The 26,622-nt window shown below is 44.3% G+C and overlaps 1 protein-coding gene across 1 annotated transcript; it reads right to left on the minus strand.

Annotated features, from left to right (window-relative positions):
* Positions 1–6,472: 6,472 nt before the first annotated feature.
* Positions 6,473–26,054, minus strand: ASB4 (ankyrin repeat and SOCS box containing 4). Its single transcript, XM_081344161.1, has 5 exons — positions 25,819–26,054; positions 22,601–22,900; positions 10,893–11,383; positions 8,926–9,039; positions 6,473–7,973 (listed from the first exon to the last, which is right to left on the minus strand). The coding sequence occupies exons 1-5, from the start codon at positions 26,018–26,020 to the stop codon at positions 7,785–7,787; spliced, it is 1,296 nt and encodes a 431-aa protein (XP_081200287.1). The 5' UTR covers positions 26,021–26,054; the 3' UTR covers positions 6,473–7,784.
* Between the last annotated feature and the right edge of the window lie 568 nt (positions 26,055–26,622).

A 26,622-nucleotide genomic window follows, 5' to 3' on the forward strand; every position in this document is an offset into this window, starting at 1 on the left:
ATCATGTGAAGTGTTAATACCACAATGCCTTGGTAAGGCCACAGTTGGAATACTGCATCCAGTTTTAGTCACCACAATGTAAGAAAGATGTTGAGACTCTAGAAAGAGTACAGAAAAGAGAAACACAAATGATTAGGGGACTGGAGGCTAAAACATATAAGAAATGGTTGCTGAAATTGGGTATATCTAGTTTAATGAAGAGAAGGATGAGGGGTGACATGATAGCAATTTTCCAATATCTCAGAAGTTGCCACATAGAAGAGGGATTCAAGCTATTCTCCAAAGCACCTGAAAGCAGGACAAGGAACAATGGAAGGAAACTAACTAAAGAGAGAAGCAACCTAGAACTAAGGAGAAATTTCCTGACAGTTAGAACAATTAATCAGTGGAACAACCTGTCTCTAGAAGTTGTGAATGCTCCAACACTGGAGGTTTTTAAGAAGAGACTGGATAGCCATTTGTCTGAAATGTTATAGTGTTTCCTGCCTGAGCAGCGGGTTGGACTAGTTGACCTCCAAGGTCCCTTCCAACTTTTTTGTTGTAATGTATTGGCCTTTTGTATATGTTGTAAGTGTTTGCTCTTGTTGCACAGCTTGCTAATTACTTGCATTCAATTGCTAAGTGCTAGTTCACGTGTATGTTGTAATGGTTGCTAGCCAGCCCAGACTGGTTGTCTCCAGCCGCCTAAGTAGGTCTTTGGGCAGGAAACCTATGCTTCAAACCTATTGGTCGCCAGCAGCTCCCTTGTTGCTTCTGTTCTATTTGACCTTCAATAAAGTATGTTGCTGTTTTGAATCTTCCATTTCGCTCAATGCCTGCAAAGAACCAACTACACAACACTGGCAATGAAGGTGGGATGTGCTGCTTCTTCGTAAGAGCCTGAAGTACAGACCCTGGTAGGGATCAGCATTCCCCCCATCCTTGGTCTGCCTAGGAAGCCATGCTGGAGACCACCCTGCCCTGAGGATCAGTTCCAGGGCCTACACAGAAGCCAGCAGCATGAGGCAATGCAAGACACAAGTCGCAAAGACTTCTCACCATGGCAAAGGTCAGAAAGCTCGAAGAATTCGACATGACACACCCAGAGAAATGGTTGTCCTACATTTCCCATGTAGAGAACTACCTACATGCAAATCAAGTCAGCGAAGATGGGCTGAAGGCCGCGACCCTCCTCTGCGTGTGCGACCCAGCCACCTTCGATATTGCAGAGAAGCTGGTCACCCCGGCACCATTGGAAACCATCACATATGCAGATCTTAAGAAGAAGCTGCGCGACCGTTTCAAACCAAAGCTTTCAGTAATAATGTGGAGGCACGCCTTTGATCAACGCAAACAACAACCTGGTGAGTCAGTGACAGAATTCATTGTACCGCTTTATCAAGCTTCGCAACTCTGCAATTTCTCCAATCTAGAGGAGCAACTAAGAGACCGCTTAGTCTGTGGGCTCAGGAACAGAGAGTTCCAACAAATACTCTTTGCGAAGGAGACTCTCTCATTTCAAGAAGCCTTAAAGGAAGCTATGGCAGATGAAGCTGCCGGAGGGGCTGTGAAGGCATTGTGGCCCTCCAAAAGCGCATCATGTACAGAAACCACATGAGGACGCTGAACGAGTGGAAGACACCGACTTTGACCACAAAGTCGACAAAATTCAGTGGCACCACAAAAGAGGAACAAGGCTGGCTGACAAGGCGGTTCTGTTCCCAAGGTGTTTGGGCTGTGGAGGCCGCCATCAACATGCAGATTGCCATTTCAAGACAGCCACATGCTGGGCATGTGGAAAACCAGGCCACATTGCCACCATCTGTCGAGGTCATCAGAGGGACCGCCAGCTGGATGAGACTTTCAGGAGAGGTGTTGGGGCCCCGAGGCAACACTGAGTAGGGTTCTGCTCCAGCCGCCAGAACATTTTTCACATGGGTGCCCATCAACCTCTTAAACAGAAGTTGCGACTACAGGTCAAACTTCAAGGCATTCCATGTAAAATGGAAATGGACACAGGCTCTGCTGTGTCCATCATCTTCATTGGAACTTTTCAGCCGTAGTCACAAATGTTTTCGGCCCAAGTTTGGGAGAGTACAAGGGCACTCCAATAGCTTTTAAACGTAATCCCCAGGTCGCACCAATTTGGGTTAAGCCCCACTGTGTGCCATTTGCATTAAAGCATAAAATTGATGCAGAGCTGGACAGGCTTGTTAGTCAGGGGTTTTTAGAGCCTGTAGACAGTGGGCACTGGGAGACCCCCACTGTAACGCCACTCAAGGCCAACGGAGAGGTATGAACATTTGCTGACTACAAGTGTACCATTAACCGGGCACTACAGCAGCATGCATACCCCGTCCCAGTCGTTAGCCATATTCTGGCATCATTGCAAGTTGGCCGCGTGTTCACTAAATTAGATTTAGTGCAGGCCTACCAACAGCTGCTGGTGGATGTGGCCATGGCAGCTGCACAAACGATTGTTATGCACGGGGGCCTTTTAGGTAAAACGCCTTCAATTCGGGGTGAGTGCAGCCCCAGGGACTTTTCAGGCGATCAAGGAGTGCATGCTCAAGGGTATTCTGGGGGTCTGCCCCTACTTCGACGATGTACTCATCGCCGAGGAGTCCACAGAAGTTCTGGCTAAGTGGCTTAGAGCCATCCTTCATTGGTTCCACACCACGGGACTTAGATTAAGGAGAGACAAATGTAAGCTTGGGGTTCTGTCCACAGAATTCCTTGGGTTTAGAATCGATGCCAAGGGCATCCATCCTGCAGAGTCAAAGCTGAAAGCGATTCGGCTGGCACCAAGCCCTAGGTCCAAGGGAGAGCTTCAAGCCTTCTTGGGCCTCCTGAATTTTTATCATTCATTCCTCCCCAACCAGGCCGCAGTGGCAGAGCCGCTACACTGGGTCTTAGACAAAAATTCCCCATGGCAGTGGACCAAGCTCCATGAAAGGAGTTTTCAGGCAGTCAAGGCATTGTCCTCAAACTTGGTGCTCATGCACTAATGAAAAGCTGCCAGTTTGCATCGTGTGTGATGCATCCCCATATGGAGTTGGTGCTGTGCTGAGTCACTTGTTGGCAGATGGGAGACAGTCACCCATCGCCTATTACCCGAGGACCTTGTCCTCAGCGGAGCGCAACTACACACAAATCGACAAAGAGGCCTTGGCCATCATGGCCGAGGTTAAGAAGTTCCATGACTCTTTGTATGGGAGGCAGTTTATTTATTTTATTAGATTTATATACCGCCCTTTCCCGAAGGACTCAAGGCGGTTTACAGGGTATTTAAAAACCAAACCAATACAAAATACAAAAGTTAAAAAACAATTAAAAAGATTAAATTATCCCTAAAAATAAAAACCCCAGTTAAAAATTCTCAGCCTGGGCCGGAGTGCTCAAAGAGCCAGGTCTTCAGGTCCCGGCGGAATGAACGAAGTTCACGGTCTTTACTGACCACAAGCCCTAGCTAGGCTCATTCACAACGGACAAGCAGACACCTCAAATTCTGTCACCACAAATGTTGAGGTGATCTATCTTCTTTCCAGCCTACGACTACAGGCTGGTTCACAAACCCGGTAAAGAGATGGGCCACACAAACAGCCTTAGCAGATTGCCATTGCCACACATGGAGCCCGATCCAGCTCCAGCCACATGCATTTTAGCAATTCAAGACTTGCCAGAGTTTCTCCTACATGCAGGAGATGTCGCTGCAGAAATGGCAGCCGACAAAATCCTAAGTGGCATGTTGGCCTGGATTCACACAGGATGGCTGGAAAATAGTGGGGGCCCCAAGTTCCAGAGTTTTTTCAGTCAAAAAAAATGAGCTTTCGGCTCACAAAGGGTGCATCCTTTGGGGCAGAAGGGTCGTAGTCCCCAGTTCACTCAGGCCCAGAGTTCTCCAGTCTTTGCATGAAGGCCATCCAGGCATCCTCTGGATGAAGGCACTGGTGAGGAGCTACCTCTGATGGCCAGGGCTAGATAAAGCTATCAAGGCCCAAGTACACGGGTGTTACATGTGTCAACAGTTAAGACCAGAGATGCCACAGGCCCCTGTCCACCAATGGGAGGAAATGCACACAACGTGGTCAAGGATCCACGTAGATTTTGCCAGGCCCTTTCAGGGACAATTGTTTTTAATAGGGGTTGATAACTACTCTAAATAGTTGAAGGTGGTTCCAATTCGCAATATGACTACTGCAAGGACCATCCAGGTGTTGCGGTCACGGTTTGCAATGCATGGGCTTCCGGACGTCTTAGTCTCCAACAATGGAACCCAATTCCAGGCCTTCCTCAGGGCCAATCTCATTAGGCACACTACATCAGCTCCCGTTCACCCATCGTCAAACGGGAAAGCAGAACGGATGGTTCGCACAACCAAAGAGTCCCTCAAATGCATTAATAGAGGCACCACAGGCTGGCCGACTTCTTATTATGCCAGCATACAACGCCTTGTATGGCTACTGGCAAGAGCCTTGCAAAGCTGTGATGGGGCAAGAGACTAATAACAAAATTGGTCAGACTGCACCCAGATAGAGTAGCCTCCGACATGGCATGCCCAAAGGCACCTAGGCATTTACAGGTGGGGGACTGGGTTTGGACTTGGAACTATGAGCAAGGGCAGTTGTGGGTACCAGCGAAAGTTATTAAAGTGTCAGGACCACTCTCCTATGAGGTGGTCCTGGAAGATGGGCAAGTCATTCGCTGACATGTCGATCAGTTGCGCCGGCAACTAGCAAAACAGTCATTGGCTCAGGACTTCCAGGAGGAGCAGACCAGGAGCCCACAACCTCACACGTCAGCAGAGCAGTTCGGACGCTCTGAGACATTTTGCGCAATAGAGAACAAGGATGGGACTGGATCGCAGGGGCTGGGCAGTCACCCAACACCCAGCAGCAGCCATGCCAATTTAGAGGCACCGTTAGACTTTGGGTTAGGCCGACTGGGACAGGCTAGCCAAAGGGACTCGAGTTGTTATGACTCCACTGAACCACAGAGCCCGGCAACCCCTCGACACTCTGAACAAGCCCGAAGACCCCCCCAAATATTTTCAAGATTTTGTAACCAAATAATTGTGTTTTCCATCCAGGGGGAATGGGTAATGTATTGGCCTTTTGTATATGTTGTGTTTGCTTGCTAATTGCTTGCATTCAATTGCTAAGTGCTAGTTCACGTGTATGTTGTAATGGTTGCTATCCGGCTCAGACTGGTTGTCTCCAGCCGGCTAATTAGGTCTTTGGGTGGGAAACCTATGCTTCAAACCTATTCGTCGCCGCCTATCGGCCAACTGTATAAATAGCTGCACAGCAACTCCCTTGTTGCTTCTGTTCTGTTTCACCTTCAATAAAGTATGTTGCTGTTTTGAACCTTCCGTCTCGCTCAATGCCTGCAAAGAACTGGCTACACAATAATTGTTGTTATTGTTATTGTTATTAATTGCATGGATGCAACCAAAAATGAAGTCAGCAGAACCTCATGTAATTTTGTCTGTATCAGAAAAATGGTATCAATGCAGGTTAGCAGCAGGTGCAACAGTCATGTCCTGTAACATATCTATGTCCCAGCTCTTTGCTCCCAAGAAACAGGAAAATTTGGAATGCATACCTATGTGCATCCAGAAAGGGGTGGCATAGGGCTGTTGACCTTTCAGCCAAATGAAAAACAGCAGTAAAAAGAGTGCAATGCAGTTTCATTCTGACAATGACATCCTCCCATGTTTTGAAGAGACTGCAAATTCTTCGAACTATAATCAGAGTGATCCTGCTGAGTTCTCTGTCAGATGCCACAGTGGGTATAATCTAGCACCTGCTTAGAACAAAACTGGTGAGTGAGGCTAGATGCCCACATAATGAAAGGGAGTGCAATTGCTAGATGAGGAGGGGTGTCTGAGAAGATCAGTAGCAAAGATTCTTCTCTCAGCATGGGAGTCTTAGTTGTAATGACAGGGCCACATGGCTTTATTGTTCTTCTCTGCGCACCCTATTCTACGTGTACACACTGACAGTCTCAAAGAATGAAATTATGCATGCAGATTTTAAACATGAGTCCTCTCCTTCTTTTCCTGGCCCTGCAGAAAATTCATTTGACGACAACTCTCTTTTTTAATTTCTCAGTTATGAGCAGCCTTAGCCATGGTGGTGAGGTTGTTGAAGTTACTGTCTGTTTCATTTTTTTTAGTGCAGTGATTAAAAAAAATGCCCTTTTTATTGTAGATACACACCACTGGGAACAGTGACAGCCCTTGATTATAGTGTGTTGATAATGCAACTATGAGCAGCATGCATTTTCCAAGTGTGTTGGACTACAATCAGCATGTTGGGGAAAGGTGATAAGATTTGCAACCCCAATCTGTCTGGCAGAAGCCAGAAAAAGTTGAAAATAAACTTTTTGATGTGCCTTTTCCCCTTTTATTAGGTTTTAAGGCTGCTAGCAATAGCAACAAAACACTTCACAGATTATGACTACAATCACACACAAAATAAACCCAGATTCTTTAAACAATCATTTATTTTTTAAAATATATTTCTTATTTATGCATCATATTTGTATGGCTGCCCCTTTCATAAAAATAAAGCCCTGAAAATACCTGGTAGACCATAATGTTGTGATTTGCATACCTATGCATTTAAATCAAAATCAAATTAACCTCACTATGTCTTGGTAAGATGTGCAAACCTAGCCAATTACTTTGTAAGGCATAATATTTTCTGGCCACAAAAAAGGCATCAACTGAGTGGCTAGAGAACATGCTGGAATGGAAGATGGTTTGGCAACTTCACCAGTGTGGCTTCACCAGTGTGATTAAAAAGGTATTTTGTGATTGACTGTATTCACCACAGCAGCCATTTTGACCTGTACCCCAATTCCAAATATGTCCAATATCAAATAAAGTTAGGGATCCATCTTTTATTTATTTGCTTGCTAAATTTATTTGTTAAATTTATTTGCTGCCTATCTCACTGTGGGACTACTCTTGGATATTAATGTCTTGATTTCTATTAAGTAATCAGCTCAAGAATGAAACCTTTATTATGTAACATATAATTCAATCCATTCTGCAGTAGTCTTTCTTTCTTGATATTACACTTCATTTTGGATGAAAAAGTCAAATAATTTTTTGCTTGTAATATTGAAATCCCAAATTATAACTAATATTGATAGAAGGTTGTTTTTATTTCCAATATTGTAAGTTATTCAAACAACTGTCAATAATTTTAATTAATATTGTATAAATACCATTGTATCAAAATGATATATTAAACCTCACAACAATATAATAAAAAGGGCGGAAAAGTATATGTACTATTTAGTAATTTCACTTTCTCAGCACTTCTTGCTTCTATTATGAAGTGAGAAGAACATGCCTCAAAATGAAAAGATTAACATTCACAATAGTCTTGCATGACCTCTTGTCCCCTCAGCATCTTCGACTACAAGTCCTATAACCCTAATTCAATACGGTAGTGGTAATATGGAACAAAAACAGCTACCAGGTGGAGAAAACTAATAATTCTCTTTTGAATATTTTCAATACTTTTGACTTTTTTTCTCTCTTTCCTTAGAAATATTTTCCTTAGTTCTTTTCACTTGTTGTGCTTCTGTAAACTGCTAGGAATGAAATATTCTATTATCTGTGCTCAAAGTTCAGTAATGATGTACATCTGTTTGAATTCATATCCTTTGTAGGAAATATTAGTTCTGCTTCTTGCTGATGCTGTCACAGAAATCTTGATTTTAACTTCTCCCATGGGAATAGAATCCTAACACTTTTAAATTAAATTATCTGAAAATGTATTTTACACTTCTTAATATATTACTCCTTCTGGCTCTAAAAGCAAATACCTTTTTAGTATTGCTGGAATTAAAAGCAAAGGGATTCCTTTGTGACATTTATGTAGCAATGTTCTTCGAATAGCACATCTGGCTAAATGTTTTAGTGATCGTGGTGTATTTGCACATGCCTCAAAAAGGGATTCGTAGAAAGTTCTGTATGTCTGCAAAGACAAAACAAAATATGTTTGGAGTTAATATCTGTCCTCCATGCACAAAAGCATTGGAAGAAAATGTGCCAGGCTTTGCCATTATCTATTGCAGCTACCATTTAGTAACTATAAGCAATATTGCTGGAGCCAAATATTTTTAATTTCTAGACTCTATCTATTTAAATATATCATTTTATTTTCATTGAATGTGAAGCCTCCCAATTCAGCAAAATACATCTGCCCAAGAACAAATATAGCTTTAGATACAACTGAACACACCTGTGAATTTAATACAGATAGCACCACTACTCTCCTCCATCGTTCTATTTTGGCTAAACTTTTGATTTTAATACATCTTTTATTTCAAGTGCCTGGCAGTTTTCATTAAACTTTTGTTTGGCCCCTTTATTTTTTTAACATTGACTGGATGAGAGGAGGAAGGATTTTCAAAATGGCTACTCACATAGGGAGACAAGGATGATGGAAGAAGATGGGCTGAATAAGTTTACTTTCACATATCTAAGTTCTGCTGGACCCTAGAAAAACAACTGAGTGGTTTTAGGTCAACCATATTTTGTTTGGTTGTCTAGCTGACATTTCACTTGGCAAGGATCAAATTATAGGAGAGAGTATTATGTATATTGCTTTGAGTTCCTAGAATTTAAGAAGTAAAAATAAATAAAATAAATTGCATAGAACTCTACTTTTATTTCAGGTTGCCAATATTTATCTCCTGCTAAATATTCCTTTTAACAAAGATACTAACAAGATTCATACATTGTATTTTCTTTAATGATCAGTTTTACTTATCTCGGGTTCAAAGCTAAAAGCATGGAAACTGAACCACTCTGGCTAGCTTTATACATCATCCTAAGCTAAAATAATAATTAAAAAAACCATTATGGCCTAATGCAATGAATGAATTCACTACTCTAATATAGTTGTGTATTTTTAAACTACTTACCTCAAAGATATCATCAGGTATAGCTGTTCTCCATTTTGTTGTGCACCTGATATGCTCATATGTATTCACAATAACCTCAACTGCTCTGGGATAGGAACAACAAGCTTGCAACACCTATAAGCAGAAACATATCACTACCCAATAGATGTCACTGTTCTCCTGAAAGCCATTTTGTGGCCTATAGGAGCATCTGTAAATGTGAGGTCAAAAAAAGCTAAGATGGTCACCATGATCTTGTAACTGAAGCTTTAAATCTGCATTGATAAGTAGTGAGTCTTGATTACATGGTCAAGGCCATCATCACGGCCTTTTGTCTGCCATCTGGCCCCAAATCTAATCTTTTAAAAATACCAACTGGTAGGATTATTCCAACCTTAAACAATAGCTATATTCATGTTAGCTCTTTTACCAGGGAAAGATACTAGTATGTTCAGGTTCCTATATAGCAAACTAGCCGAATGATTTCTCCATTGATGTTATGTCTCTGTGTACATGTAGTCCTCGAGTTACCATTACAATTGAGCCCAAACTTTCTGTTGCTAAGTGAAACATCTGTTTAGTGAATTTTACCCCATTTTATGACCTTTCTTGTCACAGTTGTTAAATGAATCTCTGCAGTTGTTAAGTTAGTAACACGGTTTTTCAGTGAATCTGGTTTCCCCATTGACTTTGTTTGTCAGGAGGTTGCAGAAGCTGATCATGTGACCAACAAGGGACTGCAAACATCATAAATATGAGTCAGTTGCCCAGCCCTATGAATTTTGATCATGTGGCCTTGGGGATGGTGCAACAGTCATAAGTGTGAAAAATGGTCATAAGTCACTTTTTCAGGACTGTTGTAACTTTGAATGGTCAATAAATGAAGTCAAGGATTATCTGTATCCTGAGAACCACAGATTCTACATCTGGTACAGAATTTAGTATACCCAAGGGAATTTTTCCTCTGTTCTTTAATTTTATATTGCAGTTTCTGTTCCTGATTATTAAGAAGAAATGCTTGTTGTGGCAAATAGTCCCAAAACCAGGAATCTGGCACATCTACACCTTTCTTCATACTTCTGTTTGCAAAATGTAGATTCGGATACACATATGTGTACAGAGTAGCCATGAGTAATGTTCAAATTATGGGAAATTGTCAGAAAAGGATGGACTACTTGGATTCTTTCACAGAGTGCCATTCTGACTCATATTTCAATTAAGATGTTGAAATGGGCTTAGGAGATTCATGTTGCTGCTAAGCTTCCTTTAACTCCTAGCCCCTCAGCCAGTTTTCTCTTATAAGTTCCATGCATTTCTTGCATACAGAAAATACAGCTGTATATAAATCATATATAGTTAGCAGGAAACTTTAGAAAGATAGTAATGGAGTAAGTAATGAAAGATGTGTCATTGCTGTCTTTCTGTGTATATTTTTAAGTGTAATGAAACCATTATGGTTATATTATGGAATTCTTGTTCTATAATTAAATAGGTGAAAGTTTCTTAAAGTCTCTTATTTAACCTATGTATGTTTGTTTCCAGGGATGCATGTTTAAGAGAAAAAAAGACATTTCTGACACCTTAGCCATTATAAGGTGTTTTTTTCTGCTACAGTGCCTGGCCTGCATTCTGATTTAGAAACAATAACTATTGACCTCTTATCTGACTTTACAGGATTCACATGAGAACTTGCAATATCATATTCCAAACTAAGGAAACATCTTTAGGATTCTGTTCTCTGCAATCAGTTATTTAAACTGAATTGGACATGTTTTAAAAGATAAACCTCCATCCCATCCTGTACATGTATTCCTCTACATTAGAGGTGGGGAACAAAGACCCCTTTGACTTGTAGACTTCAACTCCCAGAAGCAACTCCCTTGGCTGGCTCAGGAATTCTGGGAGTTGAAGTTCATAAGTCATAAAAGGGCCATTGTCCCCGAGCCCTGCTCTACATAATACGCTATGCACCATCTTCCCTTTTTTACCTTATGGAATTGTGGTGGATATATCCTGGCAGCTCCATGATTCAGAAGCAGCTGATAACAGATGTCAGCCTGAGCACTAGGACGCACGTCTGTCACTTTCAGGACATATTGCAGGGGGGCACACCCATTATCATCCATCAGGTTGGCTTCAGCACCTGCCTCAAGCAACATGTTCAGTAGTACATGGTCACAATTCCAGGCTGCCTTGTGGAGGGGGGTCCTGAAATCTTCATCCCGTGAATTAACATCAGCTTTGTAGTCAAGGAGCATCCGGCAGATGAGGTGGTGATCTGTGCTGTAGGTTTGTTCCTTGCCATTAAGGGCCCAGTAAACTGCACAGGACAATGGTGTTTCTCGGTGGGCATTTACACCATCAACTACAGCTCCTTGTTCCACATAGAGGGCAACCATTTCAGGGATACCATAACGAGCAACGGTATGAAGGGGCGTTTCTTCATCTTGATTGTTTGATCTTATATTTACATCTGCACCTGTTTGTATATAAATCACAAAGAAAAGGGGGGAATGAGATGGGATGGCACAGTGTTGATACTACTATAGCAACAAAAATAAATCATCATGAATATATAAAAACCTCAGCAAAACTTCAGAAATGCTGAAAACCCTTAAGAATAAAATTATGTGATATTTTTTTAAAAAAAAAATCAAATATTTTTTCATTCAAAAAGTTACTTCTTTTAATAAGGAGATTCAAGGAAACGCTTCTGAATATAGCATTAAAATCTAATTAGATATGAGTATGGGAAGATGAATTATCTTAGGGAATATGGACATTCAGAACTTTCAAACTTAATCCAAACTTTGGTTTGGATTTAGAAATCTACAGACTGACAATGCAGATGCAAAACCACTGGCATGATATGTTTTTGTCTTCTAGATACTAGCTAATATTTGAGCCTGCTAACATTTCTGAATATTTTGAAAAGTGGGTGGTTTGTTTGTATGGCAAACAAAAGTAAACTGAAAGAACTGGATAATGTTAAGTAATGCCCTGACCTCCTTCTCACAGTGACTGGAGGAAGGGCTGGATCAGGAAAAACAGACTGAAACTGTACCCTGGCAAGATAGAATATCTCTGGCTTTGGGGTTATTTGGTGCAGGGAGAATTGCCACCTCTAGTCTTGGCTGGGATGGTACTTCCCCAGAAAGACCCAGATGTTTCATTACCCAAACTAGGTAAGTGCTCTCACGATATTATTGAATTTGGTTGATGAAATGTCTACAAGAAAACAATCTAGCTCATAGAGCACTAAAGACCCCCCCAAAAATCTGGGGGTTCCCCTGGTTTCACAGCTCCTGTTCAAGGAGCAGGTGGCAGTCATGACCTGAAGGGTTTTGCTCAATTACAAATTGTGCACTAGTTATGCTCTTTCCTGCTCACAATCATTCATACCCTAGTTGCCCTCTGAGTTGACTACTGCAATGCACTCTACATAGGGCTGGTCTTGAAAAGTATCCGGAAGCTCCAATAAGTTTAAAATGCTGCGGCCAACAGGTTTTTGAGCAGGCTTAGATGTGCATAGATAATCTCTGCTCAAAAGCTGCATTGGCCGTTGATTTGCGTCCAGGTACAATTCAAAGTGCTGGTTGTCACCTTTAAAATCCTACATGGCTTGGCATCAGTTTATCTGAAGAACTGTGTTTTCCTGGTCACATCTACCCAACCCATCAGAGTATGGAGGCAAAGAATGTTGCTGGTCATCTCACCTAGGGAGATACATCTGGCAAGACCCAGAAGATAGACCTTCTCCACAGTGGGTCCCCCTCTTTAGAACATCATACCCACAGAGATTAGATTGATTTCCACAATTGTGCAAAGCTCTGAAGACCTGGTTTTGCTAATAGGCCTGGGGAACCCATCGAGTGACTTATTTGATTGGCTGTTGTTGCCACAGGGGTAGGGTTATTGCTTTTTATTGTCTGGCTGTTGGGTTTTTACTTTTGTAAGCCACACAGAATTACTGAGAGTAAGAGAGCAGACATATACATTTTCTTAAATAAATAAATGCACTATAAGTCATATGGAGTCTCCTACAAGAACTTTCTTTTAGTGGCTGTTTCCACTGAAGTAACAGTCTCATCAAGTGGACAATCCAAGCCTGTGTAGCAGAATTATTTCTCACCTGTCAGCTTTGTGAAAGCTACATTGTTATCACCTTAGTTTAGGATTACCATTGGATTGGATCTGCCAGGGCTTTTTTTCTCATAGAATGCTCAGAACGGAGTTCCGGCACCTTTTTTGGATGGAACCTTGTAGGGTAGGCAAGCCAGGTTGTATGACATGTGTGAGTTCCGGCACCTTTTTCTTTTACAAAAAAAGCACTGGGATCTGCAAAAATCCAAATGAGCACCGTAACTGGTTTAGTGAAACGGTAAAAGTTGGGAGACAATAAGTTGTAGTTCTGACATAGGTACAGAGCCCGCTGAGTGACCTTGAGTTAAACCATTCACTCTTTGTCAGCCTTAGGAAGAAGACAATACCAAACTACTTCTAAGAAAAACCTTGCCAAGAAAACTGCAGGAATTTGTTTAGCAAGTTGCCAAGAGTGAATACTGATATGGAGACAAAGAAAAGAACAAAAACAAAGAGATACAGAAAATCCAAACTCTTTGCTGCTTTCCAGTATTTTGCAGCTTTAAGTTGATATGCTGGTTGTGCAAATAGGTGGCAAAATTCAAAGGGATTTTGGGTGGTTGTCTATAATGAAAGAAAGAAAGAAAAGACTGGAAGATTCCTATGAGTTCATATCTTCCTAAAAATGGGAAAATGGCATATGTTATTATGTTGTTAACTTTTTAATTTTCTTTTATTTCTTAACTGAATGTACTTGCATGGGAAAACAGCACCCATGGTGAAAAAAGCCTACGGCAGCCCTGAGATCAGAACTTGTTATACCACTTTAATTCTTTTCTAAGCCAATGTAGAACATGATCTGGGGCAACTCCAGGCCTGACAGACCTGAAACTACAAGGAATAAACTGTAGTTCATTTCACCATCAGGTGCCCATCAACAAAGCAAGTTGCATGAATGAGCAATTAATTACACAAAGGGGAAAAATGCCCACTCAAAATCCAGGTTCCAAATCTAGGTTGCTCTAGTGCAGGGGTAGGCAACCTCGGCTCTTTTATGACTCATGGACTTCAACTCCCAGAATTCCTGAGTCAGCTATGCTATGCTGACTCAGGAATTCTGGGAGTTGAAGTCCATGAGTCATAAAAGAGCCGAGGTTGCCTACCCCTGCTCTAGTGAGCAGAATAACTTAGAATGAAAGAGAAAGCAGTTTGGCTGCATCCAAACAAAGTAAAAGATCCCAGATTAGGGTGATTCCAAAATTGTGTACTAAACTGCACATATAAATTGATAAATCAATCCAACTAATATGACAGGAGTAACCAGCTAAGATTTCTTTTATATGATCAGAGGGCCTAACTAAAAGGTTGTCTACATTCTACATTTACAGGATACTTCACAGATACAGTCTGATTTAATAATAATAGGATAAATACATTTGGCAAATGCACACAGATCACTTGGATTTTTTCCCCTGATTATTAATAATAACAGGACAAGGGAAGAACTTTACTAACTTTATGAAAAGAAAAAACAATATCATTAATTTGTCCTCTGTCAAACTCAGTAAATACTATTTATCAGCAGGAAAATCTGTATTAATATGTACATTAATGCTTTTAAATATATTCAGTTTCCTCTTTATCTAGCAATCCATCCACTAAAGAAACTTGGATTCAAGATCATACATTCTCCTGAGAGCATGATAGGTATTTTTTCTTCTTCTAATCTATTATTTATCACAGGTTTGTGGAAGATAGTCCATTTTGTATTCTATTCTTTTTATTCACCTAATGGTTTTTCTATTTTCTGCAACAAGCTTCAATGGCGGACGCGCTGGGGAGAGCTCCGTAGCCCCCAACAGTAAGGCGTCCCCCCAGGAGCCCCCCAGGGATGTCAATGGACCCCTGGGGTGGGGCCAGAATTTCGGGCAAATGAGCTGGGCAATTATGCCGCCCGCTGCCTCCCGAAACAGCTGCAGAGCTGCCGGGACATCCCCGCCCCGCCGCCTGGGCCGTTGGCAACCGTTATAAACGGGGCCAGCACCTCCGCCCTGCCTCCACCGCTTGTCAAACTGCCGGGCAAGGGCGGCGCCTCCGCGGATCAGCTGTGCGGCGGAGGCCCCGGCGGCAAGGATGGCAGCGGCTGCGGCGACGACTTTCAAGCCCCCAGGCTGGTCGTTGATCCAGGGAGCCTGGCAACGGCGGTGGCGGCGGCGGCGGGGCGTCTCCAGGCCCGCCCCTGGCCATCCAAGAGGGGCCGGAGGCTCTGCTCTGCCCCGGCCCCCTGACCGGCTCCCGGGTGACGGCGGCGTCTCCGGGCTATCAGCGGAGACGCCGCGGACCAGCTGGACCAGCTGGGTGGCGGAGGCGGAGGCATCTTCGGCGGCGCCGGAGGTGAGAGACCCGCCCCTGGACCACGACAGCCATCGCAGCCATCCAGGAGGGGCCGGAGGCTCTGCTCTGCCCCGGCCCCCTGACCGGCTCCCGGGGACGGCGGCGTCTCCGGGCTATCGACGGAGATGCCGCGGACCAGCTGGACCAGCTGGGTGGCGGAGGCGGCGTCATCTTCGGCGGCGTCGGCGGCGAGAGGCCCGCCCCTGGACCACGACAGCCCTGGACCACAACAGCCGTCGCAGCCATCCAGGAGGGGCCGGAGGCTCTGCTCTGCCCCTGACCGGCTCCCGGGTGGCGGCGGCATCTTCGGCGGTGAGAGCCCAGCGAGCCCTGGTCTGCGGTCTCCTCCGATGCCGATCACCGGGCAAGGGCGGCATCTCCGCAGATCTGCTATGCGGCGGTGACGCCGGCAACGAAACCAACAGCAGCAGCAGCGGGCAGCGGCGTCGTCTCCGAGGATCAGAGGAGGCGCCGCGGATCAGCTGGGCGGTGGAAGTGGCGGCAGCGAAGACGACGGCGGCCGGGACTGTTTCTCCAGGCCTAGTCGTTCGCCACCCAGGGGCCTTGACAGCGGCGGTAGCACTGACGGCGTGGCATCTCCGGCCCGCCCCCTGTACCGCTACGGCCGTTGCAACAATCCTGAGCGGGGCCGGAGCTGCTGTTTTTTGCCTCGGCTGCCTAATCTGCTCCCGGATGGCGGCGGCGTCTCCGAGTGATCAAGGAGACACCGCAGACCAGCTTTACATCGAGGCGAGGCATCTGCGGCCTACACCCCGAGCCACCTCCTCGAGACACCTGGATCGGAGACGGCAACAGCAGGGGCATGACACCAGGGACTCCCATACCTCTGGGAGGCCACGCTCCGGTCGGTCCCCAACCAGTAGGGGCCATGGAGCTGCGGCCGGGAACAACGCCCAGAGGATCAGGGAGGGAACTGTTTGGGCGGCTGAACCACCAGAGCTGACACCAATTAATGGATCCCTCAATCCTGCCTTCTGCCCACTCTCAACCATCCTTGCCCATTCTCTCCCCACAGGACATAACGGGCCTGGGTGCTAGCCACGGTGGCAGAGTGGCTGGCCTTACACCTGCAACCCCATAGAGGTGAGAGCTCTATGGGGTATGCTTCACCCAGAGTACGTTCTGGACCACCTCCGGAAGCAGAGACACAACCCATCGTGAGAGGATGAGGAGTGGCCTGCTTCTGGGGGTTCGCCCGGCCAAGTGGCAGTGGCAGGGCGACGATCCAGAAACGCACCTACCCGACTCGACCCTCCTGCAAATTCACCATCCAGGGGACAGCCTTCCCGGAACCACCTGTGACTATGCTCGTTCAATACTCTAGCATAGTACTGCACGCCCTCAGGGGTTCCCCACTCTCCTGGGTGCGACCCGCCTGCATCACATCCAATCTTGATGACGGGCCCAACCACTGGGCCTCTGAGAGATGGCCGGGCAGGGTCAGGGGCCTCCAGCATAAGCCCAACAAGAGGCCCCTGATTAAGTTCTTAGTTAAGTTTTTTGTGGGGTTAGGGAGGGGGGAGGGAGAAGACTATGGTTGCGCGGGAAAGGCACGCCTTCCAGCCACCATAACGCATGCCAGGCCCACGGCCGTTCGCGACGGCGTACAACAAGGACCAGTCGCCGATAACACCCAGTGGCGTACTGACATACGTCCCATCCCTAGGATGGTGGGGAATGGCAGAAGGTGCACAGACAGAGGGCCGTATCGTCACCGGGAGTGTCATCTCCGCTCTGTACAAGCGGTGAGACGCTCCGACCCTCTGTTCTCCCCCGGAGGACCCGGGAGCAAAGGTGCGCACCCTCCCATGCTAAGGCTGGTCTACCTGAATGCAAGGTCCGTAGCTAACAAAGCTCACCTCATTCGTGACCTAGTGGAGAGTGAGCATGCGGACCTGGCCTGCATCACAGAAACCTGGCTGGGCCCAGAGGGGGGTGTTCCTCTGGTTGACCTCTGCCCGCCAGGTTTCCAGGTACTGCACCAGCCTCGGGCTCATGGGAGGGGCGGGGGAGTGGCAGTTATCATCAGGGAATCCCTTAGCCCGCGAGAGACCACCGTCCCTCAGATGGTCGGGTGTGAGTCTCTCCTACTGAGATACGGCCCAGGGGCGCAGTTGGGCCTGCTGCTGGCGTACCTACCACCTAATCGTGCAGCGGCGGCCCTACCCGAGCTACTCGATGTCCTCTCAGGGTTGGTGGTGGAATTCCCAAGACTCATGGTCTTGGGTGACTTTAATCTACCGTCCCTGGGAGGATCGTCCGAACTGGCTCGGGAGTTCATGGCTTCCATGGCGGCCATGGACCTGTTGCAAATAATTTCTGGGCCGACTCATGAGAGAGGCCACAACCCAGACTTGGTGTTCTTGTCTGGACGGTGGCGTGATGATATCGGTGGGGGTGCCACAACTGTTATGCCCCTGTCATGGACCGATCACCACCTCCTGCGGCTAGACTTCCCCCTTGCCACCCCCCACCGTAGGTGCACGGTGCCAGTCAGATGGTACCGCCCTAGGCGCCTAATGGACCCCGATAAGTTCCAGGCAGCGCTTAGGGACACGCACGCACCCCCTGCCCACAGCTCGGCGGATGCCTTAGTGGAAGCCTGGGAAAAGGCAGCCACGGAGGCTCTGGACCGAGTTGTACCCTTGCGGCCTCTGACCCGGCGCAGATCCCAGCGAGCCCCATGGTTCACCGAGGAGCTCCGGGAGATGAAGCGTCGGAGACGGGGCCTAGAGAGCCGTTGGAGATCCAGTCGATCCGAATCCGACCGATTGCGACTAAGAATCCTCACCAGGTCTTATCTCGCTGCGATAAGGGTGGCAAAATCCAACTACTTTTCCACCCTCATCGCGTCCGCAGATAATCGCCCGGCTGCCTTGTTCAGGGTGACTCGCTCCCTACTAAACCAAGAGGTGAGGGAGGAACCCTTGCAGGGTCGAGCCGAGGAATTTGGTCAATATCTGCTGGATAAAATTGCTCGGATTCGAACTGGCCTGGACTCCAACTGGGCTGAGATGGAAGAACAAGACATGGACAGTCTTGTCGACGTCATCTGGGAAGAATTTGATCCTGTAACTCCTAAGGAAGTGGACAGGATTATGAGAAGGTTGAGCTCCTCCACTTGCTTACTGGACCCGTGCCCTTCCTGGCTGGCCTATGCAGCTCGAGAGGGGACACGAGGCTGGTTCCTAGCGGTCATCTCTGCTTCTCTGAGTGAGGGTCACTTCCCCACCGCCTTGAAGGAGGCGGTGGTGAGACCTCTCCTCAAGAAGCCCACCTTGGACCCATCCTCTTTGAATAACTTTCGTCCAGTCTCCAATCTTCGCTTCCTTGCGAAGGTTGTTGAGAGCGTGGTGGCGCACCAACTTCCTCAGATCCTGGATGAAGCGGTTTATCTAGACCCGTACCAATCGGGTTTCAGGCCGGGCTACAGCACGGAGACGGCATTGGTCGCTCTGATGAATGATCTCTGGAGAGCCCGGGACAGGGGCCATTCCTCTGTCCTAGTCTTATTAGACCTCTCGGCGGCTTTCGATACCATTGACCATGGTATCTTGCTGCGACGCCTCAGGGGACTGGGAGTGGTAGGCACGGTTCTGCGTTGGTTCTCCTCCTTTCTCCAGGGTCGCTCGCAGTCGGTGCTGACAGGGGGACAGAGGTCGACCCCGAGGCCTCTCGCTTGCGGAGTCCCTCAGGGGTCGGTCCTCTCGCCTCTCCTGTTCAACATCTACATGAAACCGCTGGGTGAGATCATTCGCAGTTTTGGAGTAGGGTACCATCAGTATGCTGATGACACCCAGCTTTTTATCTCAACTCCAAACAATATCAGTGATGCCCTAGACGTGATGTCCCGCTGCCTGAAAGCGGTCCGGGAATGGATGGGGAGAAACAGGCTTCAACTGAACCCAGACAAGACTGAATGGCTGTACGTACCGGCAAGCCAGGATATTCAGAACGTCCCACTGCTTAACATTGGGGACAAGTTACTTCCACCTGTTGATAGGGCCCGCAACCTGGGTGTCCTCCTAGACTCGCAGCTCTCCCTGGAAGACCACATAGGAGCTGTGACCAAGGGGGCCTTCTCCCGGGTTCGACTAGTCCGCCAACTACGGCCTTATCTGGACCTGGATTCCTTACGTACAGTCACCCATGCCCTTGTGACCTCTCGCCTAGACTATTGTAACGCTCTCTACATGGGGCTGCCCTTGAGATCCACTCGGAAGCTTCAACTGGTGCAAAGTGCGGCGGCACGGACACTCTTGGGAGCCTCCCGATACTCCCATATCACACCTCTCCTCCGTGCGCTGCACTGGCTTCCGGTTGCCTTCCGTGTGAAGTTCAAGGTGCTAACAATGACATACAAAGCCCTACATGGCATGGGTCCGGACTACCTACGGGAGCACCTTCTGCCAATGTCAGCACCCCACCGTCCTGTGCGCTCCCACAGAGAGGGCCTCCTCAGGGTGCCACCGCTCAAGGAATGTCGGCTGGTGGCCCCCAGGGGGAGGGCATTCTCAGTGGGCGCGCCAGCCCTCTGGAACAGCTTACCAACCGAAATCCGGATGGCCCCTGACCTCCGTACCTTCCGTCGCGACTTAAAAACTTTCCTGTTCCAGCAGTCTGGCCTGGCATGATAGCGTTAATTGGGGTCCCAGTTTGTTTTCATTAGTGTTTCTTATTATTTATTGTTCAATCTGTATACATTCCTTCCTCTGTACACCGCCCCGAGTCCCTCGGGAGAAGGGCGGTTTATAAAAACTAATAAATAAATAAATAAATAAATAAATAAATAAATAAATAAATAAATCCATTTTATTCATTAGTTTTCTTTTATTTTTTTTAGAATTACTTTTTAGAAGTTTATTCCTGGGAAACTGATCTATGAGCAACCTTGATGGAAAAATGGGAAAACATTTCAGTCCCTAAATCCCAGGAAGGGAGCATGGTGGCTTAGCAGTTGAGACGCTGAGCTTAATGACCCGAAGATTGGCAGTTCGAGACCCAAGCATCACACAATGCAGTGAGCTCCTGTTCTTGCCCCAGCTCCTGCCATCCTAGCAGTTGGAAAGCATGCAAACGTAAGTAGATACATAGGTATCACTTTGGTGGGAAGGTAACAGTGTTTCATGCATTTTGGGACATAGTCATGCTGGCCACCTGACTACAGCAGCATCTTCAGACAACACTGACACTACCTCAGCTAGGAAACAGATATGAACACCGCTCCCTAGAGTTGGACATTACTGGACAGGGGAAATCTATATTTTTAAGTCTCAGGAAGCTCTCAAAGTAACTGAAAATTGACAAGTTAATTCTACGATCTGAAGAAGTAAAGATAATTTCTCCATTTTCAGTATCATTCTATTGATGATGTTTGTTTCTTAGTTTTACATTTGCTTAGCATTTCACGTACCTGCACAGAATATAGGAAAATGTAGACTTTTTATTTTATTTTTGAGCAAAATATTTTGGAGCACTTGATTCATCTCTGGTTACTGCTATCTTCTACAGTTAAATATTAACATTATCAGAACTCAACACAACAACTTTGTACAACCTTGCAGCCACACAAGCTAGAATTGATGGAATGCAAAGTTCAAGCAATGTGGAAATCACACTTTGAGAAAGGCTAGCAGCATTAAAGTCATGTACGTTAACCAATAATATTGAGCTGCTAGTGACAGGAAAAAAATGGTGCCCTCCTTTCATTAAAAGATATATTAGCAACTGCCTAGCAGTCAAGTTTGTTTGACTGTTAGCAGTAGGCCACTTATTCAGTTAAATTGTCTGAAGACAAATGACACAGCACACCCACAGTTTTGCCAACTGGAAGAGGAGTTACTACAGCTGTCCTGATTCACTTTATATGCCAACTGAGGCAGCAGCTTCATTTGCCTTCTAGTGGAGCAAACTCTACTACATCATTAATTCATCAAATTTGCAGACACCAGGCTGGCAGGAATAGACAACACTCCAAAACAGACTTGCCAGGTCATGTGATGTGTTGTGACAAATCACAACTTTTTCCCCCATTGCCAAAACTGAGGTGGGCACAGTTTCGGCATGACGCATCTGGTCCATGGGCCAGCAGTTTGAAACCCCTGCTCCAGAAGATAGGCTTAAGATACAGGAGGATCTTGACAGACTTGAATATTGGGCACTATCTAACAAAATGAAATTCAATGGTGAAAAAAGTAAGGTTCTACATTTAGGCAAGAAAAACCAAATGCATAGTACAGTATAGGTGGTATCTTGCTCAATAGTGGTAACTGTGAGAAGGAACTCGGAGTCCTAATGGACAATCACTTAAATATGATCCAGCAGTGTGTTGCAGCTGCTAAAAAAGCCAACACAGTGCTAGGCTGCATTAATAGAGGGATAGAATCAAGATCATGTGAAGTGTCAATACCACTTTATAATGACTTGGTAAGGCCACGCTTGGAATACTGCATCCAGTTTTAGTCGTCACAATATAAAAAAGGTGTTGACACTCTAGAGAGTACAGGGAAGAGCAACAAAGATGATTAGGGGGCTGGAGGCTAAAACATATAAAGAACAGTTGCTGGAATTGGCTATATCTAGTTTAATGAAGAGAAGGGCGTGCGGTGACATGATACCAGTGTTCCAATATCTCAGGGGTTGCCACAAAGAAGAGGGAGTCAAGCTATTCTCCAAAGCACCTGAAGGTAGGACAAGAAGCAAAGGAGAGAAGCAACCTGGAACTAAGGAGAAATTTCCTGACAGTTAGAACAATTAACCAGTGGAACAACCTGCCTCCAGAAGCTGTGAATTCTCCAACACTGGAAGATTTTAAGAAGAGACTAGACAGCTATTTTTCTAAAATGGTATATATTTCCTGCCTGTGCTGCGGGTTGGACTAGAAGACCTCCAAGGTCCCTTCCAACTCTATGATTATGACTATGGTTTTGATTGTGATTGTGACTATGACTATGATGAACAAAACATGCAATTTGATCATTGATAAACTAATTTGGAAGGATTGTGTTCTTGAGGAACAGAGGTAAGGAGCCTAATGTTATGCTACCTGAAACCCAAATCCACAGTCATATTTTGAAAACAAATTTAAGATACCAGAACTTATTCAATGTTCCTATGCAACATTTGCTTGTATCTCCATCATCATCCAAGCAGGTCTGTTCCAGCAGCTTGAAACTATGACTGTTTTTATATAACTTACCTCTCCAAATTAACTGTTGTGCACAAGACAAGGAGATCTTTGTAGTACAATAATGCAGGGGTGCAAACCCACTCAATGAATAGCAGTTGGTTTTTGCTCCATGGCTACAGAGTATATTGACACAATCCAGACTGGCAACTTCACATGCTATGTGGATTGCTGCTTTCCCATTGGGTCTGCAGTTGATGGTTGCTTTGTGCTTCAGCAGGACTCTCAGACTCTCCAGATGTCCGTACAGAACAGACAGATGTAGTCCTGTTGCCCAGGAATGCTGCAATTTATAACTAGGCAGCCAATATCCTGTTTCAGTTGAGAAACAAACAAAAGTGATTGAATGATAGCTTTCCAAAATCTTCAGATTACTGATTAGTACAGAAGGGATGAGCCTCCCTTGCAATATTGAATATAATTATACTCACTATGCAACTGAATATATTTTATGTGTTTCTACATGTTTTCCCTTAACCATGTTCCGTGTTATTTTGCTGCGCACACAGAGCTCTTATGTGCATAGAAAAATCTCATTTCCTAAAACTGGAAACATAAATGAAGATATCTTCATATTCAACTATTCTTTCCCAGTGAGGAGGAATAGTATGCAAGTGAAACAGGAAGTCAGCAGAATAGGAGTAGAAGGGCTCCATTAGTCTCTGCACCCATCCCAGAGAAACACAGTGGTTTACTAGAAGAGAAGCAATATTTATTCCTCATCCCAGAAAAGACTGCATAAATATTGTGCAGCCTAGTAGTTCTACAGAGTTATAGATAAAAGCTATGTGCATTCATTCCTTTAAATCTGAGAAAATATTTCAGGTGGGTTGATAGTAGAAATAGGATTTTGTTTAACTTGCACTGGAATGTGATCTAATCTAATTTTGCATTGTTGAACCAAGATCAACAACAAAACTCAATTATCTTTCAAGTTGTCCATTTTGCCAAATTTTGTAGGGCAGCTAACCAAAGCTTATGGGTTCCGTTACATGAGAAATGTTTATACTGTACTCATATTATTAATATTCAAAAATGCATTATTTTGGAGAAAATTGTTTGAAAAACCTGTGTGCATTGGAGATTATTGCAAGCAGAATATTTGAATAATCCACAAAGAATACAGGTTTTACAAGCAACTTTGGAGAAAATTTATATTAAACTATGTATAAATGTTGGTACTTTTTTAAAAATAGAAAACATTTACAACAGTGAAATTATTCAAACATCTGGGAGAAAAACCAAGAAACCAAAATTGATTATTAGGCAGTGAGGCAGTGGTGTAAGATATAGTGTTGTACCATCATGATGAAGAGGTAGGCTATGTAATTTACTACCCTTTGGGATAACACTATGCTTTCAATTGCCAGTCAATACAAGCAAAACTAGACTGATCAATAGCTGATTTCCAATCCAGTATCTTAAAGGTTGAATTATAAGATAAAGGTGGTCCTTGACTTATGACTGTAATTGAGCCCAAAATTACTGTTGCTAAATGACACATTTGTTAATGAGTTTTGCCCCATTTTACTACCTCTCTTGCCATAGTTGTTAATTGAATCACTACAGTTGTTAAATTAGTAACACGGTTGTTAAGTGAATATGGCTTCCCCATTGACTTTGCTTGTCAGAAGGTCACAAAAAGTGATCACATGACCCCCAGGACCCTGCAGCCGTCATAAATATGAGTCATTTGCCAAGCATCTGAATTTTGATCACCTGACCATGAGATGCTGCAACAGTTGTAAGTGTAAAAAACAGCCATAAGTCATTTTTCTCAGTCCCTTTGTAATTTTGAATGGTCACTAAATGAACTGTTGTAAGTCGAGGATTACCTGCACAGCACAGGCTTTAAGGTTAGATAACTGTAAACAGACTTGTGTCACATGGTTTTCTTCTTAACTTTTAAATAATACTTTAACTGAAGAAAATAGTATGATAGAAGAACTATTATTATGATTAAAAAATCCTTCCTCATAAAGAGAGGCTAATTTTCTCCAACCCAATGGGATACTAGAAAAAATAATGTAAGAGGGTCAGAATTCTGTCTGGCTATCAATCAACAAGATACATTTCTGAAAACAGAACAATACATATTTGATCTGGTAAGAGAGGCCAGTGGGGGGGGGGAAGTTTGAGCTAAAAATGGGCCAGATCCAACTGAATCAGGCCAAGGTAGTTGAGTATCACCTCAGAAGGTGGGTGAGCCTCCCTCCCTTATGATTACATCACTTAAGTGACATATGCAATCTGCTGTGTTTTCCAAAGCTCATATCCTACAGTATTTTAGGAATCCTGTATGTAGTATGTGTGTCTCCATATGAATAAAGGTAATGCCCCGTAATATATTGTAAGAGTACCTTCCATTACATCTATTCTTTTTACTTCTAGAGGGTATTTGCAGCATGTTAGAGCACATTGTGTAATCATAGTGAAATTGCTACCCTCTATTCTTGCCAATTTTCCTTGTGTACTCTCTCTCTCTCTCTCTGCGTGTGTGTGTGTGTGTGTGTGCATGAGCGTGTGTGCATGTGCATGCCTTTGACTCCTGATGACTGCCTGAACAAATTCCCACAGGTTTTTTTTGCAAGATTTCAAAAGTGGCTTGCTATTGCCTTCTTCCTAGGGCTGAATGACTGGTCCAAATCATCCATTTGTTTTGTGCCCACAGTGGGACTAGAATTTACAATATCTCTGTTTCTAGCCTGATACCTTAACCACTACACCAAACTGGTTCTTGCATTTCTACCTAAACTATTTTAAATATGACCTGGAGCAAAACTATTTGACCAAAGATGGGGAGCAACAGCCAAACCAAAGCATTTGTTGGTCATTGATATACTTTCTAATCTTTACATATCATACTTCTGATTTTTCTAAATATTCTTCAGGAATAGCACCAGGAAAAAAAATCCTTGGGCACTCAAATTCTCTTCTGTCTTAGTGTTATCACTATTAAAAGTTCCTTTGTTCAGCTTCAATTTTAATGGTTTGCATTTTATGGAAGTTGTATATTGAGGGTGTCCTAAAATTTCTGGGTCCAGCCAATTTCTTCTATGCTGTGTATATACAGTCCATAGAAGTAATTTTGCTTCAAGAATACAGCTTAATCAGATTTGATCTGAAAATTTATTGAATACAGTAAGACCCACAAAGGGCAAATCCTCATAACACACAATAGTTAACTTCTTTCAATATTTTACAACTGAAACATTGCCATGGCTTTTTACCTTGTTTGTAAGAGGCCAGGAGCAAATTCTCATCTTCCACTTCAAACACCGTGTCCACATCTATTTGTTTTTGAGCCAAAAGCTCTTCCAGAGTTCTATAGTCATTTGATTGTAGAGCCTCCAAAAAAGCTTTCTTCATTAGCTTGGCTGTTGCCGTCCGTGTAATGGTTTCTCCCATGTTTTCCTCAGGGGATTGTATCATGCTTGTTTTCAGTGGTCAAGCACTGTGTTTATAAAATGCATGAACGAGTGTTTTAAGTTACCCAAAGCATGCTAGCCTGCAAGCCCAAAGATAATTTTAACACTAAGCAATGCTGATCTGCCTGTTCTATTTATGTAAAGCAAACATCAGCCACTCTCTGACATGCTTAATTTTGTCAAGTGAAACCAAAGCAGACCTATGCTGCCAGTATGAAGAAATACACTCAAGGAATTAGGTAACCATCAAAACTTTACCCATCATAAATTTGTTAAAATTAACTAAGAAAGCTCTTAAAGCAGATATAATTTCTCAACAAAACCAGCAACTAATCATATTCATTTCTGGAAACCTAATTTCTTAGCTTGGTTTTGACATAGACCGTTATCATTTTCTCCATTAGGTAGAGATTTCATTGGTTATGTATGTTATTTTCTCTGTCCACAATTACCCACACTGTCCATTAGTCCATTAAGGTGGATGAAAATCAAGGTGACTCAAGATTTCTGCCATTCTAAAGTGCAGAACAAAATGGTGCTCTCTTCTTTTATCTTAGTTCAACTGTAGTAGCAAGATAGTAAGAGAACAGAAAAAAAACCTTAATT

The sequence above is a fragment of the Vipera berus genome, assembly GCF_964194415.1.
Source record: "Vipera berus genome assembly, chromosome: Z".
NCBI classification, from domain to species: domain Eukaryota; kingdom Metazoa; phylum Chordata; class Lepidosauria; order Squamata; family Viperidae; genus Vipera; species Vipera berus.